The sequence below is a fragment of the Megascapheus bottae genome, chromosome 25, assembly GCF_031878675.1.
Source record: "Megascapheus bottae isolate mThoBot1 chromosome 25, mThoBot2.hap1, whole genome shotgun sequence".
Lineage (NCBI taxonomy): Eukaryota > Metazoa > Chordata > Mammalia > Rodentia > Geomyidae > Megascapheus > Megascapheus bottae.
In genome coordinates, this window is record NC_143533.1 from 7,033,321 (window position 1) to 7,049,203 (window position 15,883).

Consider the following 15,883-nt stretch of genomic DNA (forward strand, 5'->3'; position numbering starts at 1 on the left):
CTTCCAGGTGCAGGGTGGGAATACCCCCCCGCCCCCCCGCTGTGGCAGCATGACTGAGTGGTGAGTCAGCGCTGTACACCTGAGCAAGAGGGACAGGTAAAGGCTGGAGGCAGCCCCACCCAAGACTGCTCCTCAGCCTGGGATCCATCAAGGTAGAGCAGGAGATGGCTGTAGCTTGCAGGCCCTTTAAGGAAGCCAGGCTTCATGGTTGAAACTCCTGTCCTCTCAGCCCATGCTTCAGAAAGTACCACAACTTTCAAGAAGACAGTGTTATGCTTTTTTTTTTGGCACATGCTCCGTGATTGGCGAGCCTGTCAGGCAGTCATGAGACATGGAGTTGGTTCCAGTTTGCGCTAATTATGAAGAAATCTGCCATTATTGGACCGGCTTTTGTGTGGACTGAAAGATTTAGCTCTCTTGAATAGAATCCTGGGATTGGGTTTACAAGGTGGATACAAGTGCCAAACTGCTTTCCTAAAGTGACTGCTTCCCCACCAGTGACATCAAGAGGCTAGGCAGCCTTAGTATTGACAACTGTTTGCTTTCTGGGCATTGTGCATAGTTTTGGTCTACTGTAAAGAATGCCCCAGGACCGGGAGGATGGCCTAGTGGTAGAGTGCTTGCTTAGCATGCACGAAGCCTTGGGTTTGATTCCCCGGAACCACATATGCAGAAAAAGCTGGAAATGGTGCTGTGGCTCAAGTGGTAGAGTACTAGCCTTGCGCAAAAAGTGTCTAAAGACAGTGCTTAGGCCCTGAGTTTAAGTCCCAGGACTGACAAACAAAAAAGTGTCCAATGCCCCAATACATACCAGATACATATATGATGATTAGGCATCACCCACACACTTTTTTTTTTTTTTTGCCAGTCCCGAGCACTGTCTTTGGACTTTCTCAAGGCTAGAGCTCTACCACTTGAGCCTCAGCACCTCTTCTGGCTTTTTTCTATTTATGTGGTGCCGAGGAATTGAACCCAGGTCTTCGTGCATGCTAGGCAGGCACTCTACCACTAGGCCAAACTTCCGGCCCCACACTTTTTGTTTTTACGCTGGAGGTAGGATCCAAACTCAGAACCTTCTACTCCTACTCAGCTTGCCTGCTTACGCCTGGCATTCTACCTCTTAATCAGCTTTCCAGCCTGTTGTTTTTTGCTGGTTAATTGGACACAAAGTCTTGTGTACTTTTTCTGCCCTAGCTGGCTTTAAACATTGATCCTCCAGATTGCAGTCTCTTGAGTAGCCAGGATTACTGGTGTCAGCCTGGCTTGAGATATATTTTAGAACTAGTATATCAATGGGCCAAAGGGTATGAAAGGTTGGGTCTGATTTTGCCCAGCTGTCCCTGGGTAATGGTACCAGTTGGGCCCACCCAACAATTAGTCCTAGCGTGACTGTCTTGCCACACCCTGACCAATAGTGTGTTACCCCATGGCAATGCGTGTTTTTACTTGTTCACTTTTTTTTTCTTTCTATGCCACCGAAGCTGATCTAAACTTCCGGGCTTAAGTGATACTCCAGCCACATCCCTTGAACAGCTGGTAATGCAGACATGGACCAACACATCCGGTATATGTGTGTATATGTGTGCCTATCCTGAGGTTTGAACTTAGCTGTCCCTGACCTTTTTTTTACTCAAGGCTGGCATTCTACCACTTGAGCCACAACTCCACTTTTGGATTTTTGCTGGTTAGAGATAAGAGTGTCATGGATGGCTGGGAGGGTAACCTGGTGGTAGAGTGCTTCCCTACCATGCACAAAGCCCTAGGTTCAATTCTCCAGTAGCATATACTCAGAAAAGCCGGAAGTGGTGCTGTAGCTCAAGTGGCAGAGCATTAGCCTTGAGCAAAAGTGCCCAGGCCCTGAGTTCAAGCCCCAGGACTGGAAAAAAAAATTTTTTTCATGGACTTTCCTGCCTGAGCTGGCTTTGAACCTTGATCCTCAGATCTCAGTCCCTTGAGCAGACACCCGTGCCCATCTGACACCTGGGAAGTTAACAGAAATGCAGACCTGCAAGGGAAGGGGTGACCTTGCTCCCAAAAGAAATGTACTATTAAGCCAGCTGGTGCTGATGGCTCATGCCTATAATCACAGCTACTCGGGAAAGTGAGATCTGCAGTTCGAAATCAGCTGGTGCAGGAAAGTCAGTGAGACCCACACCTCCAATTATCAGCAGAAAAAGCCAGAAGTGATGCTGTAGCTCAAGTGGTAGAGTGCTAGCTTTGAGCAAAAGAAGCTTAGGGGCAAGTGCCCAGGCCCAAAGTTGAAGGCCCAGGGCCAGGCCCCCCTCCCCACCCCACAAAAAAAAGTATTCTTTTTTTCCCTTCCCTAAAATGTATTCTTTGCCTACTTATGTGACTGTAACATCTCTGAACATCACCTTTACAATAACAATTGGAAGGAAGGAGGGAAGGAAGGAAGGAAGGAAGGAAGGAAGGAAGGAAGGAAGGAAGGAAGGAAGGGAGGGAAGGGTAGATCCTCAGTGGTCATCTTCTACCAAGTCTTCCCGTGCAGCTGCTGCCGGCCGGATTAGACATCTACATGGTGGTCAGTCAGCCCTGGGAGCTGCGAAGCTGAGCACTCCTGGAGGCGAGCGCCCCGCGGAGGACCAGAGGCCCGGCAGGAAAAAGCTAAGCAGCCAGCAGCACCCACGGCTGAAAGATGGGAAGACTCTCCATTCTGGCCCCACCTCCCTCCGTGAAGCCCGCCTACCGAGCTCGCTGATTGGTGAGAATCTCACCCGGACCTTCACCATTCACCCAATCGCAGACAGGAAAGCATAACCCGAGAGAGGCGGGTCACACGTGAGGTTATCTGTGCGCCTATTGGCTGCAGACCTCGCCGCAGGGGGGAAACGGCGCTTGCGCACCTCGGAAGCGCGTCCTTGACGGCGGTTGAAAGATGGCGACTGTTACTGAGCTGAAGACCGGTGAGTGGTAGCGGACGGCCGGGAGAAGCGGGACGACCGGGAGTTTCTGCCTGTGAGGACGGGACAAAGGGGTACTTGGGGACGGAGGAGCACGCGCGGCGGAGGGGCGCAGGCGTTGAGCGGCGCCCGCGGGCCGCGTGCGGACGCCGAGCGGCTGAGGCGGCGCCGGGAGCGGGTGACCCGGGCCGGGGCGGGCCGGGTGTGTTTATTTTATATTTTATTTACCTTTTCCTTTCACCTTTTTTTTTCTTTTCAGTTGGCGGCAGTTCTGGGACTTGAACCCAGGGCCTGGGCCTTGTCCCTGAGCGTTTCCCCTCACGGCAGGCACAGCTCCATTGCTGGGGTTTTTTTCTGTGTTATTGTTGTTGTTTTTGTTTTGTTTTGTTTTTTTCCTTTTGGTATTTTATTGGCGATAAGAGTCTCACAGACATTTCCTGCCCCGGGTTGGCTTCGAACCTCCATCCTCACCTCTCAGCTAGGATTTCAAGGCGGGAACCACAGCGGGTTAAGACCTGTTCTCGGAGGAAGATTTGTGTCCACAGTGTCCTAAGCACCCCAGCAGAGAAGGTTAGGGTGACACCGAGCCTCAGAGGCAGCGTGGCGGTTAGTGTGTCCAGGGCAGTTAGCCCTGTTATTATTGTCTGTACATTGGACTGCTCAGTTGGCCTTTGAGTCCAAACCCAATGAAAACTTGCTTCCTGACCCATGACTTGAGAGTTATGAGCATTTTACCTTTTCCGGAAGCATATTTCCCATCCCTCTGCCCTGGCTTTCTCTTGAGAGGTAGACGTCATTATTTTGGGGAAAGCAAGCTCCCCTCCCCGCACCCCCAAACACACACACACCCAAGATAGTGAAGGAAATGTGGGCTTGCTCACTGCAGTCTCCTCACTCCTCCGTCAGGTTTGAGGTTGTGCCCTCCCTGTACTGCAGAGTGCTTGGAAGGGATTCTTGCCAATGTGTGTATGGGGGGTGGGGTGGGGAGAGGATATCTTTCCATCTTAACTTCCAAAGATGGAGTTGGAGAACAGGGGGTTCAGTTATGGTCCAAGAAGTATGATATGGCTCTGCTTTCCTTTTATGGTCCTGTTACAAAGACACCCTGATGTCTGTGCTTAACATACCTGTAAAAAGGTTGAAGGGATGGTTTCAAAATAGTGGGCACTCTTAAGATAATAGCTCGCTAATAATTTGTTGTAATTTATCAAAGCTTAAGAATGTTGATGTTGGGGCTGGGAATGTGGCATAGTGGTAGAGTGCTTGCCTACAATGCATGAAGTCCTGGGTTTGATTCCACAGTACTCCATAAACAGAGGAAGCCAGAAGTGGTGCTGTGGCTCAAGTGGTAGAGTATTAGTTAATACCTTGAGCAAAAGCAGCTCAGGGACAGTGCCCAGGTGCTGTGTTCAAGGCCCAGTACTAGCAAAAAAAAGTTGATGTTTTGATGTTGCCAGGCACTGGCAACTCATATCTGTAATTCTAACTACTCAAGAGGCTGAGACCTGAGGATCAGGGTTCAAAGCTAGTCCAGGCAGGAAAGTCTGCAAGACTCTTTTCTTCAGTTAACTACCACAAAAACCAGAAATGGAGCTGTGGCTTAAGTAGTAGATAGAGTACCAGCCTTGAGTGGAAAAGCCCAGGGACAGGACTCAGACCCTGAGTTCAAGCCCCAGGACACACACACACAGAACAAGCACACATGTGATGATGGCCGTGCCTACGCAGGCAATATCTCTTTATGAATTATTGTGAGGCAGCAGTGTGGTATGTTTCACAGGGCAAGGTGCTATATTCAACTTCACTCCACCTGTACAATGAGGTACTGTGTATCATTCTCCTGGGTTGCTTTTGTGAGCTCTCACCATAGTCTAGAAACTGCAGATTGTCACTTGGCCGCTGAGGGTTGTTTGAAAAAGGAAGGTTCTAGACTGAGATACACCGCAAGGGGAGGGGCATTAAATCCAGCCCTAGCCCTTCATGGCCCATACTAAATACTAGGCTGGACTTCATGATCGTAATTTCTGGTGTTTTCCATAGTGATCAAGATGTTAGGTTAATTTCTGCATACATGTCTTTGGGTCTGCAACCATCCTGTGATAAGTTTTTTAACTAGGCATGGTATTGCAGAACCCTCCTGTTATGAGGGGTTAAGCTACAACTGACTTAAAGCAGAACAGCTAAAACGTCTTTTCAGTAAGAAGGGACCATTCCCTAAGGAGTAGCTAGTGAGGCTTTTTATAACATGACATGGCTTCTTTTAGAGAATATAGTTGTTTCAATCATCTTTGTGGGCCAGAGGTCAGTGGGGAAGGCCAGAGCTCTTCTGCAGTGATTAACCCTTCCAAAAATGTTTAGAAGAATCGAGAGTAAGCTCAGGTCCCAGCAAGCTAATAGTAATTGATTCTCCTGTTTTGATTCATCAAAGAATATGTACCAGCCTGCAGCCCATGATGATGAAGATGCCTAAATGGATTAGAAGTAAATCATTGTAAATTGAGAAATTAATTTTTCTTTTTCTAACCAGTGTGGTTTGTGATAGTTAATATTACAGTGTTTAGATAGAGCTACTTGTCTTGCAAGCATTGTTCTTTAGAGTATGCCCAAGGCAGGACAAAATATATTCTCTAACTGAAGTACTAACATTTTTATATTTAACAGTGTTAAAGGACACCTTGGAGAAGAGAGGGGTGCTAGGCCATTTAAAGGCGAGGATCCGAGCTGAAGTTTTCAATGCCCTGGATGATGACCAAGAGCCCCGGCCATCACTGTCTCATGAGAACTTTCTTATTAATGAACTCATTAGGGAGTACCTGGACTTCAACAAGTATAAGTACACAGAATCTGTGCTCATGGCGGGTAAGTGACACTTGTTTGTTTCCTGCTGTCACCTTGACCCATGGAACAGGAAAGTTCTGTGGGCTCTTTTCATAGCTTCAGCAAATTCTAAAGCTTATGAAATAGGAGAAAATAACTTTGCCTTTAGATCTTTACTTGACAGCGGACTGTGGTTTTTTTTGGGGGGAGGGGAGCCATGGGGCTTGAATTTGGCCTGGGCACTGTCCCTGAGCTCTTTAGCTCAAGGCTACTGCCTTACCCTTGGGCCAAGCCCCACTTCCCATTTTCTAGAGGTTAATTGGAGATAAGAATCTCAGGTCCTTTTGTGCCTGTGCTGGCTTTGAACCTTGATCCTCAGATCTCAGCCTCCTAAATAGCTAGGCTTACAGGTGTGAGCCACCGTGCCCACAGGTTGTGTTTTTGTGGTGTAAGGATTGAGTGTCTGTTTCTGTTTTCTTTAGCTGGTTCTCGGCAGTTTTCTGGTCATGCAGGAAGCAGGTTGAGAGGGTCATCAAATAGTTGTGTGCCTTGGGCTTCCTACAATGAAATACAGTGAAATACTCAAGTTTTACAGTCATTGTTTGGACATTCTTTTTCTTTTTTGTGCTAATACTGAGGCTTGAACTCAGGGGCTCATGCTCTTGTTTGGCTTCATTCATTGCTGTTAGTGCTCTACCTCTTGAGACACACCTCTCCTTCCAGCTTCTTTTTTTGCTTTTTGCTGGATAATCGGAAATAGTCTCACAGATTTGTCTGCCTGGTCTTGCTTCAAAGCAGCATCTCTATATCTCAGCCTCCTTACTAGCTTGGATTACACATATGAGCCCCCAGTGTCTGGAAAATGTTTTGGCTTTTGAAAAAGGGGTGAGGTATAATTTGCATACCCCAAAATGGACTTTTTCTTTGTGTACAGTTGTGTGGATTTGGTAGAACATGTTCAACTGTGTAACTACCACTGGTGACAATTCAGCCATAAGACATGCTGCTCTCACAAAGCTCTGGTGATCAGCCTTTTCCCAGTCCTGGCTCCTGAAGCTCATGGCCTGCTGTGGCCACATTTGCCTTTGCCAGGATGTCGTGGAAATGGAGCCATGCATCCTCCTTAAATGTGCACTTGAGACTTAGCCTTGTTGGATTTCACCCACAAATGGCATTATCACAGAGAAATGCTATGTTATTACCTGTTAGTGGGCTATTTTTTTTTTGAGGTGGGGATGGGGATTGTATGCTGGTACAATGACCTCAGGGCCTCAAACTCTTACTCATAACTGGTGCTGTATTACTTGAGCCACAACCCCTTTTCTGTTTTTTGTTTTTTGTTTTTTTCTCATTAATTGGAGAGAAAGTCTCACAAATTTGTCTGCCCAGGGTAGCCTGAGGTTCGAAGTCAGCTCAGGATAGAAAGTCCATGAGACACTCTGATCTCCAGTTATTCATCAAAAAGCTAGAAGTGGTTCTGTGGCACAAGAGATAGAGCTCTAGACTTGAGGGGAAAAAACAAGCAAGAGCTGAAGCTTAAGTTTAAGCCCCAGTACCACACCAAAACACAAACAAAAACAAGTGGGGACTTAAAGAATATATATTAAGATTGTATGAATTTATTAAGAGTGAATGATTAAAAGAATGTATACTAGATTTATGAATTTATCCACTTAACACAATTTGACATCATAAAACTGCATTCAGGACCGGGAGTTTGGCCTAGTGGCAAGAGTGCTTGTCTAGCATGCACAAAGACCAGGGTCCAATTCCTCAGTATCACATATAGAAGAAAGCTGGGGGGCCGGGAGTTTGGCCTAGTGGTAGAGTACTTGCCTAGAAAAAAGCCAGAAATGGTTCTGTGGCTCAAGTGGTGCAGCTCTAGCCTTGACAAAGCCCAAGGACAGTGCTCAGGCTCCGAGTTCAAGGCCCAGGACTGGCAAAAAAAACAAAAACACAAAAAAACTGCATACAGTTGCATCATCTGTCTTGGTATGAGCAATCATCATTCCAAAGTCTGAAAAATATGTATACCTGGAAGAAGGGTTCTGAGCAGAATTGTATTTGCTTTCTTCATGGACAGACTCAGTGTTTCTATTATTTTTTTTCTCCCAGAATCTGGTCAACCTGTAGTTCCATTGGACAGACAATTTCTCATCCGTGAACTAAATGCCTTTGAAGAATCAAAGGATAACACAATGTAAGAAGTTTGGATAAATGCAGGTTTTCAGATGTTGTGTGTTGGAGCCACTGCTTGGTGGCAGTTTCCTTGTCAATCAAGCGGATATTTAAGATCTCTTGCATATCAAGCCTTGTACCCCATCCAAGGTGAGCAGCAGTGCATAAGTCACACTGGTTTTACTCACTGCAGCCCAAGGTCCTCTGGCTTTAGTGGATGCAACAACCCCATTTCCATCTTTGTGCTGGGGGTGGGGGGAACCTAGCATGTATGCAGGTGCTCCACCACTGGACTGTTCTCTCTCTCTCTGTCTGTCTCTTTTCCTCCCTTCTTCCTTCCCTTCTCTTCCTCCTTTATTCCCTCTTCCCTCTCTCCCCTCTCTATCTCCTCCTCCCCTCTCTTCTCCCCTTTTCTCTCCTCTCCCCCTTTCTCTCCTCTCTCCCTTTCTCTCCTCTCTTCCTCTCTCTTTTGTGCCTTTGCTGAGGCTTGAACTCGGGGCCTGGGTGCTGTTCCCTAGGCATTTTCCCCAAGGCTAGTGCTCTACCACTTGAACTACAGCTCCACTTCCAGCTTTTTTGGTTGTGAATTGTATATAAGAATCTCACAGGGCCGGGAGTTTGGCCTAGTGGTTAAAGTGCTTGCCTAGCATGCATGAAGACCCGGGTTCGATTCCTTGGTACCACATACTTAGAAAAAGCCAGAAGTGGTGCTGAGGCTCAAGTGGTAGAGCTCTAGCCTTGAAAAAAATCCAAGGACAGTTCTCAGGCCCTGAGCTTAAGCCCAGGACTGGCAAAAAAAAAAAAAAAGAATCTCACAGACTTTCTGACCTGTTCTGGCTTTAATGATCCTCAGATCTCAGTCTCCTGAGTCGCTATGATTACAGATGGGAGCCACTGGCGCTTGGCTTCCTCTTGGCTTCTTGATCTTGTACTTCAAGGCCTTGCCCTTTTAGTTGTTTTCTTCTTACTTAACTCTTTCCCCTTACTTCTTCCTTCAGGTCAACTTGGGAGTCTGTCCTCACCTTTTCCCATTCTGTGTTGGAGACTCTTCACCATCTCCCCTTAAGTCCTCAAAGGTCTGAGGACAGCCCTCAGAACAGCCTCCCTAGCAAGAGACTTCATTAAGAATTTGGTTTCACCTGGGTGCCATGGCTTGTGCCTGTGATCCCAGCTACTCAGGAGGCTGAGATCCTAAGATCTCGATTCAAAGCCATCTGGGTGTGAAAGTCTGTGAGACTCTTATCTTCAATTAACTGCCAGAAAACTGGAAGTGGCACTGTGGCTCAAGGGGTTGAGTGCTAGCCTTGAGCTGAAGAGCTCAGGGACAGCGCCCAGATCCAGAGTTCAAGCCCCATGATTCCCCCACCCCAAAAAAAGAATTTTGTCTCATTGGATACTCTATTTTTCACGTGTTTGTTATACAACAAAATGTTTTCAGTGATAAGTGCTCTGTATAGACTCTCTTTGGGATGACCTGCCACCCTCCCTGGTGTGCTGAGCCACCCCCCAGCACCCACACCCAGAGTGCTCTCTGTCCATTTCAAAGCATCCTTGGGACAGAATGCTTCCTCTTAGGGCTCCTCACCAGTTCCTTTGTCTCCAGTCACTTTCTTTTTTTTTTTTTTTTTTTTTTTTTTTTTTTTGCCAGTCCTGGGCTTGGGCCCAGGGCTTGAGCACTGTCCTTGGACTTTCTCAAGGCTAGCACTCTATCACTTGAGCCTCAGCACCACTTCCAGCTTTTTGCTATGTATGTGGGATACCGAGGAATTGAACCCAGGTCTTCGTGCATGCTAGGCAAGCACTCTACCAGTAGGCCAAACTCCTGGCCCCTCCAGTCACTTTCTTCTCCCTTACCTCTTCTTTCCTCTGTCATTCTTTTTTTTTTTTTTGCCAGTCATGGGGCTTGAACTCAGGGCTTACCCACTGTCCTTGGGCTTTTTCAAGGATATCACTCTACCACTTTAGCCACAGCAGCATTTCTGGCCTTTTCAGTGTATGTGGTACCAAGGAATCCAACCCGGATCTTCGTGCATTCTAGGCAAGCACTCTACACTAGTCCAAACTTGTTCCTCTGTCGTTCTTAAGGCAGCTATTGTTTAGTTTGTTTTTTGCCAGTCCTGGGGCTTAAATTCAGGCTGTCCCTGAACCTCTTTATACTCAAGGCTAGTGCTCTGCCACTTGAAGCCATAGTGCCACTTCTGGCTTTTTTCTGAGTAGTTTATTGGAGATAACAGTCTCACATTCTTCCCTGCTCAGGCTGGCAAGGCTTTGCACTGAGTTCCCAGCCTTCTAATTTTTTTTTTTTTTTTTGCTAGTCCTGGGCTTGAGCTCAGGGTCTGAGCACTGTCCTTGGACTTTCTCAAGGCTAGAGCTCTACTACTTGAGCCACAGCACCACTTCCAGCTTTTTTCTATGTATGCGGTACTGAGGAATCGAACCCGGGTCTTCGTGCATGGTAGGCAAGCACTCTACTACTAGGCCAAACTCCCAGCCCCTGTATTTTTTTTTTAAACATGAAATAATTTTCCATTTTGTGTATGACCAAGTACTGATTTCATAGCCAGGGGCTTCGACCCCAGTCCTTCCATCCCTGTCATTGGGTCTGCTCCTCTTTCATCTTCCCTTGTGCTTTGAAGAACCTTGTGATGTGGTATTCTTCCCCATTCTAGCATCCCTGGTCTTCTGTGTTCTCCCCCACTTCTTCATCAGGCTCACATGCAAAGTTGACAGAGAAGCCTGTCCTTTATGGCTTTTTTAAATCTGTGTTTCTATGAGATTCAGTATTTGCAAGTTTCTGTTTGTTTTGCTAGATGGCAATCTTAAGCATGTGAAAACTGTGATGGTGCATACCTGTAATCCAAGCCCTAGAGAGGCTGAAGTAGGAGAACCAGAAGTTCCAGGCCAGCCTGAACCTTGGTCTTCTTTATGTTTTGAAGTAGCTGGGATGACCACTTTATTTATTTATTTATTTATTATTTTTTGCCAGTCCTGGGCTTGAGCTCAGGGCCTGAGCACTGTCCCTGGACTTTCTCAAGGCTAGAGCTCTACCACTTGAGCCTTAGCACCACTTCCGGCTTTTTTTTTTTTTTCTATGTATGTGGTACCGAGGAATTGAACCCGGGTCTTCATGCATGCTAGGCAAGCACTTTAACCACTAGGCCAAACTCCCGGCCCTGGGATGACCACTTTAAAATACCATGCCCATGCCCAGATTTTTATTGGTTGAGATGGAATCTCTTAACTTTTTGCCTATGCTGGCCTCAGCCTTCCATCTTTATGGGCTTGAGCCATTGCACCTGGCCTAAAGTAGCGTTTAAAATATTATTACCCAACTCCTGTGTAGGTAAAATTTATCTACCATTTAATATGTGCCAGGCATGGCACTAAAGGCTTGACGTTTATGAACTCATTACTGCATAACTACTGTGTGACACGGATGGTGCTTCTCCCCATTTATAGAGCAGGAACATTTATGAGGATCTTGCTCTGATCCCGCAGCTGGCACGTTTGAGGCAGGGTTTGAGCACAGGCATCGGGCTCACTGTGTGCAAGTGTTTCATGAACGCCTGCATCAGCAGATCCCATAGTGCTCAGGATGGGAGGTCGCTTTCCCAGCTTGGAGTTTACATGCTGAATTCCTGGGAATTGATTGAAATGTTATTTCATTGCTAATATCTTTTCTTGGATTTTAAAATCCGTTATACCCATCTTTGGATAATTGTGACTTTTTAGGGCTAGTGAATAACTTGGCTATTAAATATCATAGCTTACCAAATTTTATTTATTGATTTGATTTTTGGCAAGGTAGGGGATTACTGGGGATTCAACTTAGGTCTTTGTGCTTGCTAGGCAAGTACTCATAGGACTTGAGCCGCACTCCCGAGCCTTTTGTTTTTAATTTGGCTGGGCCAGCATGAGCCTGTGAGCCTCCTGCTTTCACCTGTGGGTGGCTGGGATTACTAGCATGCACCCTCATGCCTAGCAGGCTTGCCTTTCAAAGGAAATGTTTAAAAATGTTTCCTGTTCATGCAGAGCTGACTGACTTTTTTGTTTTTCTTCCTGCTGTAGACCTCTCCTGTATGGAATTTTAGGTCATTTCTTGCATGGTCCTAAGGATGGTGTCCACGGTGCATTTGTGAGCGAGCCCTCACGGCAACCTCTCAGGCCACATCTTGGCAGGCAGTCCAGTGGAAGAAGGCAGACGGGTATGAGCTCCCTGAGATTTTGCCCTTAGCTTCCACTTCGTCTTCACAGTTTCTCTTGGGCTTTTAGGTCAGAGTTGTAGTCTACTTGTATCTACCGTAGTTAGCCTATCGTACTTAGTCTCGAGGGAAAAAAAAAATGCTTTTTGCACAGAACATCTTAGGGGGCGGGGGAAATTCTTTGATATCATCTCTATTCTATATGATTGAGGACCCAATTTTCACGTACCACCTGCCATTTGCGCAGTTGCAGAGCCCTAGAGTAAGTGGAACCAAGGCATGGGGACCCCTTCACCATTGTCCTAGCCTGTCAGGGGTCCCACCTCTGCTTTCTCTGACCATGTGTGGATGTTTATTGGCAGGTTGTGGGCTTTTCCAAGCATTTTCCACAATCCCCTGCAAGTTTTACCCCTGGTAGGATGATGTAAGCTGCCTATTTCTTTTCTTACCACAAGAGGGTGCTGTTGTGAGTTTGTGGTGTAAAGGAGTGCTCTGCCCAGCTCACCTGCTGATTGAATACCCATCCTTTCTTTTTTTTTTTTTTATTGTAATTAGTAAAAGGGTTACATGATATTTGCCAGATAGAAGGTGCATTAATTCACATACATTGATACCCTTTCACATGTCTTGGTATACCCATCCTTTCCTAATAGAAGAGAGGTCTGTTCCCCTTAAACAGGGCTGGAGTTCAGCTAGCAGTTCTAGAAATTGTTGAGGAACACTGGAAAAGCTGGGGTGACTCCCAGGGAGGAAGCCATCTGCCTTCTTCAAGTGTGGAAGAAATGAGGGTTTCTTTGCCACATTCAATCATCTGTGAACTCAGCCAGTGCTCCCTAATGTACGCGGTCCTGCCCCAGGGCTGCACAGGGCACACACTGCCCCAGGTGAGTGTTAACCTCCTTTCTTCTGTTGCCAGATGACCGCCTAAGGAAGGAGCCAGGGACTGGCACAGATACCAATGCAGAGAAGAGATAACGAGCAACATGGGGCATGATACAACATCTCCCCTCTGTGTATCCCACATTCACATCTCCATAGCCCTCAGGTTCTCCTGCATTTGTGAATAAAGCTCACTGGATGTGACCAAAGAACTTATTGTTCGTATGTGATGTTAAGGGTCCTGAAGTATGTGAGAATGAATTAGGGTTTGTTTTTTGTTTTTTGTTTTTTAATACTTTGACCATTCTTCTTGCATATTCTACAGGTCTTACTCTGTAAGTCCTGCTCTTTGACATGACCTATTAATCTAATTTCCTTCTACTGCAATTACATGGGTTTGTAAACACATGAGGCCAAGTGCTGGTGACTTCATGCCTGTCTGCTTGTCCTTTGGCTACTGTAGTTTGAAGCCAGCCTGGGTAGAAAATTCATGAGACTCATCTCCAATAAACTACCACGAAAGCTGGAAGTGGCACTGTGGCTCAAGTGTTAGAGCACTAGCCTGAGCAAAAGAGCAAAAAAAGCTTAGAGATACAGCTAAGGCCCAGTTTTCAAGTCCCAGAAATGGCACAAACCACAGCAATAGCAAAAAACAAAAACAACATCCATATTTTGAAAAAAAATTTTGAAAAGAATATTAGAACCAGAAAAGCTAATTTCTATTTGATTTTTTTTCCTTTCTTTTTAGTTGAAGTAACTATTTTCAGATAATCATAACTAGACTTAAACACTCCAAACTGTATAACTGTTCTTTAGGCCATTTTGGCTTCTGGAAGACTTACTGATGAGCTAGAATGGGGAGAGTATAATATTTGTAGTTGTGCTGTCTGAAACAAAGAGTTGATTTTGCTTCATTGGAATGCAGTCTAAGCCCGAAGAGGCAGGCTCTGGAGAAGCCCCGTGGGCTGCTCCTTCCATGTGACCTTGCAGGGCAGGCTCTACTCACCAGGGCTCTGATAGCCTTCTTGGGACAGGATCTAGGGAGGGCTCTTACAGTGCCAGCTCAAGAAAGTATTTTTTTGTGTGTATGCTGGTCCTAGAGCTTGAACTCTCGGCCTAAGGCATAGGCATTTTTCTGAGCTGCTTTTGCACAAGGCCAGTGTACTTCCACTTGAGCTGCAGTTCTACTTGTGACATTTTTGGCAGTTTAATGGAGATGTTTTACAGACTTTGCTGCCCAAGCTGGTTTTGAACTGTGATCCTCATCTCAGCCTCCTGAGTAGCTAGCATTACAGGTATGAGTCACTAACACCTGTCTTCAAGGAAGTTTTCACAGTGTAGAACCAATAGACCCTAAGAACAACCTTTGCGATAGAAGGTTCCAGAATGACACTGCCTGGGTGCTTGGCACTGTGAGCTGAATGGTTCTCACAGGCTGGGGAACTGAGGACACCATTAGTGACATTGATGTCTTCTGATGCTGCTGAGGCACAAAGTTACCGAAACGTCCAATTTTTTTTTTTTTTTTTTTTTGCCAGTCCTGGACTTAAGCTCAGGGCCTGAGGACTGTCTGGATTTTTCTCAAGGCTAGAACTCTACGACTTGAGCCTCAGCACCACTTCTGGCATTTTTCTAAGTATGTGGTACCAAGGAATTGAACCCAGGTCTTCGTGCATGCTAGGCAAGCACTCTACCACTAGGCCAAACTCCCGGCCCCCAAAACATCCAATTTTGTATTTGGTGATGCAGGTCAGGGTTCACCTCTCACAGCTAACCAAGGATTTGGCAGAATATAATGAATCCATGTTTCACCTGCCAAAGGTTTTGGGAAACCCTATTGATAGCTTCCAATGATAATCTTAGCATCTTAGAAGAAGGTATTTCCAGTTTTAAATCCATGACATCTGATTGCAGTAATGAATTCCAGCTTTATTACATGTGGGAATAGAAATATCTGCATTCTCTCAGAGGACTTGGTTTACATCCAAGGGTGTTGGCAACAGACACTGAGTTTACCTCAGGAATTGCAGTCATGCAGGATTGGGGTGAGAAAAAATGCTGGCATTTATAACTTGGGGTCCTGATCAAAAATCATTAGAATGGAAGCCACACTGAGCTGTCACAAATATTTAAAAGTGTTTTTGCATTTGTTACGTGTGTGTGTGTGTGTGTGTGTGTGTGTGTGTGTGTGTGTATGCAGTTTCCATCCTTGAGAATGAGTTCCCCTTTGTGCAAGGGACTGTCCTGTCACTTTTGTGGTGATGGTGTGTGTCTGTGAGGGACAGTACTATAACCTGGCCACCTGTACAGCTCCACCATCTATTTTAAAAACGCTCATTGTGAGATTTTTTTATCACTGTGTGAAAAGGAGGACAGTGTTCTTAGAAAGTCTGCTCTAGAAACTGCTATACTTGGGATGTGAGCAGACTTATTTTTGTGTGCATGTGTGCCAAGTTCTTGGGCTTGAACTCAGGCCCTAGGTGCTGTTCCTGCTTTTTTTTTTTTTTTTTTTAATACAAGTCTAGTGCTCTATCACTTGAACCACAGCTCTATTAATTTAGGCTTTTTGGTGGTTAGCTGGAGATAAAAAGTCTTAGGGACTTTTCATTGCTAGGCTATCTTCAAACCACAAGCCTCCAATCTCAGCCTCCTGAGTAGCTAAGATGTGCGCTGTGAGCATCCATCTCAGAATCAATTTATAAGGCAGTAGTTTAAGAAGATGCTTTCAGCACCCCCAGAAGGAAGCGTGTTCAGGAAGAGGCAGCCCAGAAGCTGCCGACTTCTCGTAAATGGCTAATGGAAAGGCTGGACCAAGTGAGGAGGAAGCTGGCTTTGCTCAAACCTGGCGGGGCTTTTGGAGGGGTGGCAGTAGGAACGAGCAAACTG

At 46.1% G+C, this 15,883-nt stretch overlaps 1 protein-coding gene across 2 annotated transcripts; it reads left to right on the forward strand.

Annotated features, from left to right (window-relative positions):
* The first annotated feature begins 2,835 nt into the window (after positions 1–2,835).
* Positions 2,836–13,209, forward strand: Cep20 (centrosomal protein 20). 2 transcript variants are annotated; one of them, XM_090358117.1, is made up of 5 exons: positions 2,836–2,924; positions 5,583–5,780; positions 7,854–7,938; positions 11,985–12,121; positions 13,035–13,209. In XM_090358117.1, the coding sequence occupies exons 1-5, from the start codon at positions 2,897–2,899 to the stop codon at positions 13,091–13,093; spliced, it is 507 nt and encodes a 168-aa protein (XP_090214243.1). In that variant the 5' UTR covers positions 2,836–2,896; the 3' UTR covers positions 13,094–13,209. The 2 variants fall into 2 exon arrangements, 1 of the variants encoding a protein (XP_090214243.1); XR_016539658.1 differs by lacking the exon at positions 13,035–13,209 and having other exon boundaries at positions 7,854–8,066; positions 11,985–12,071.
* Positions 13,210–15,883: the final 2,674 nt, after the last annotated feature.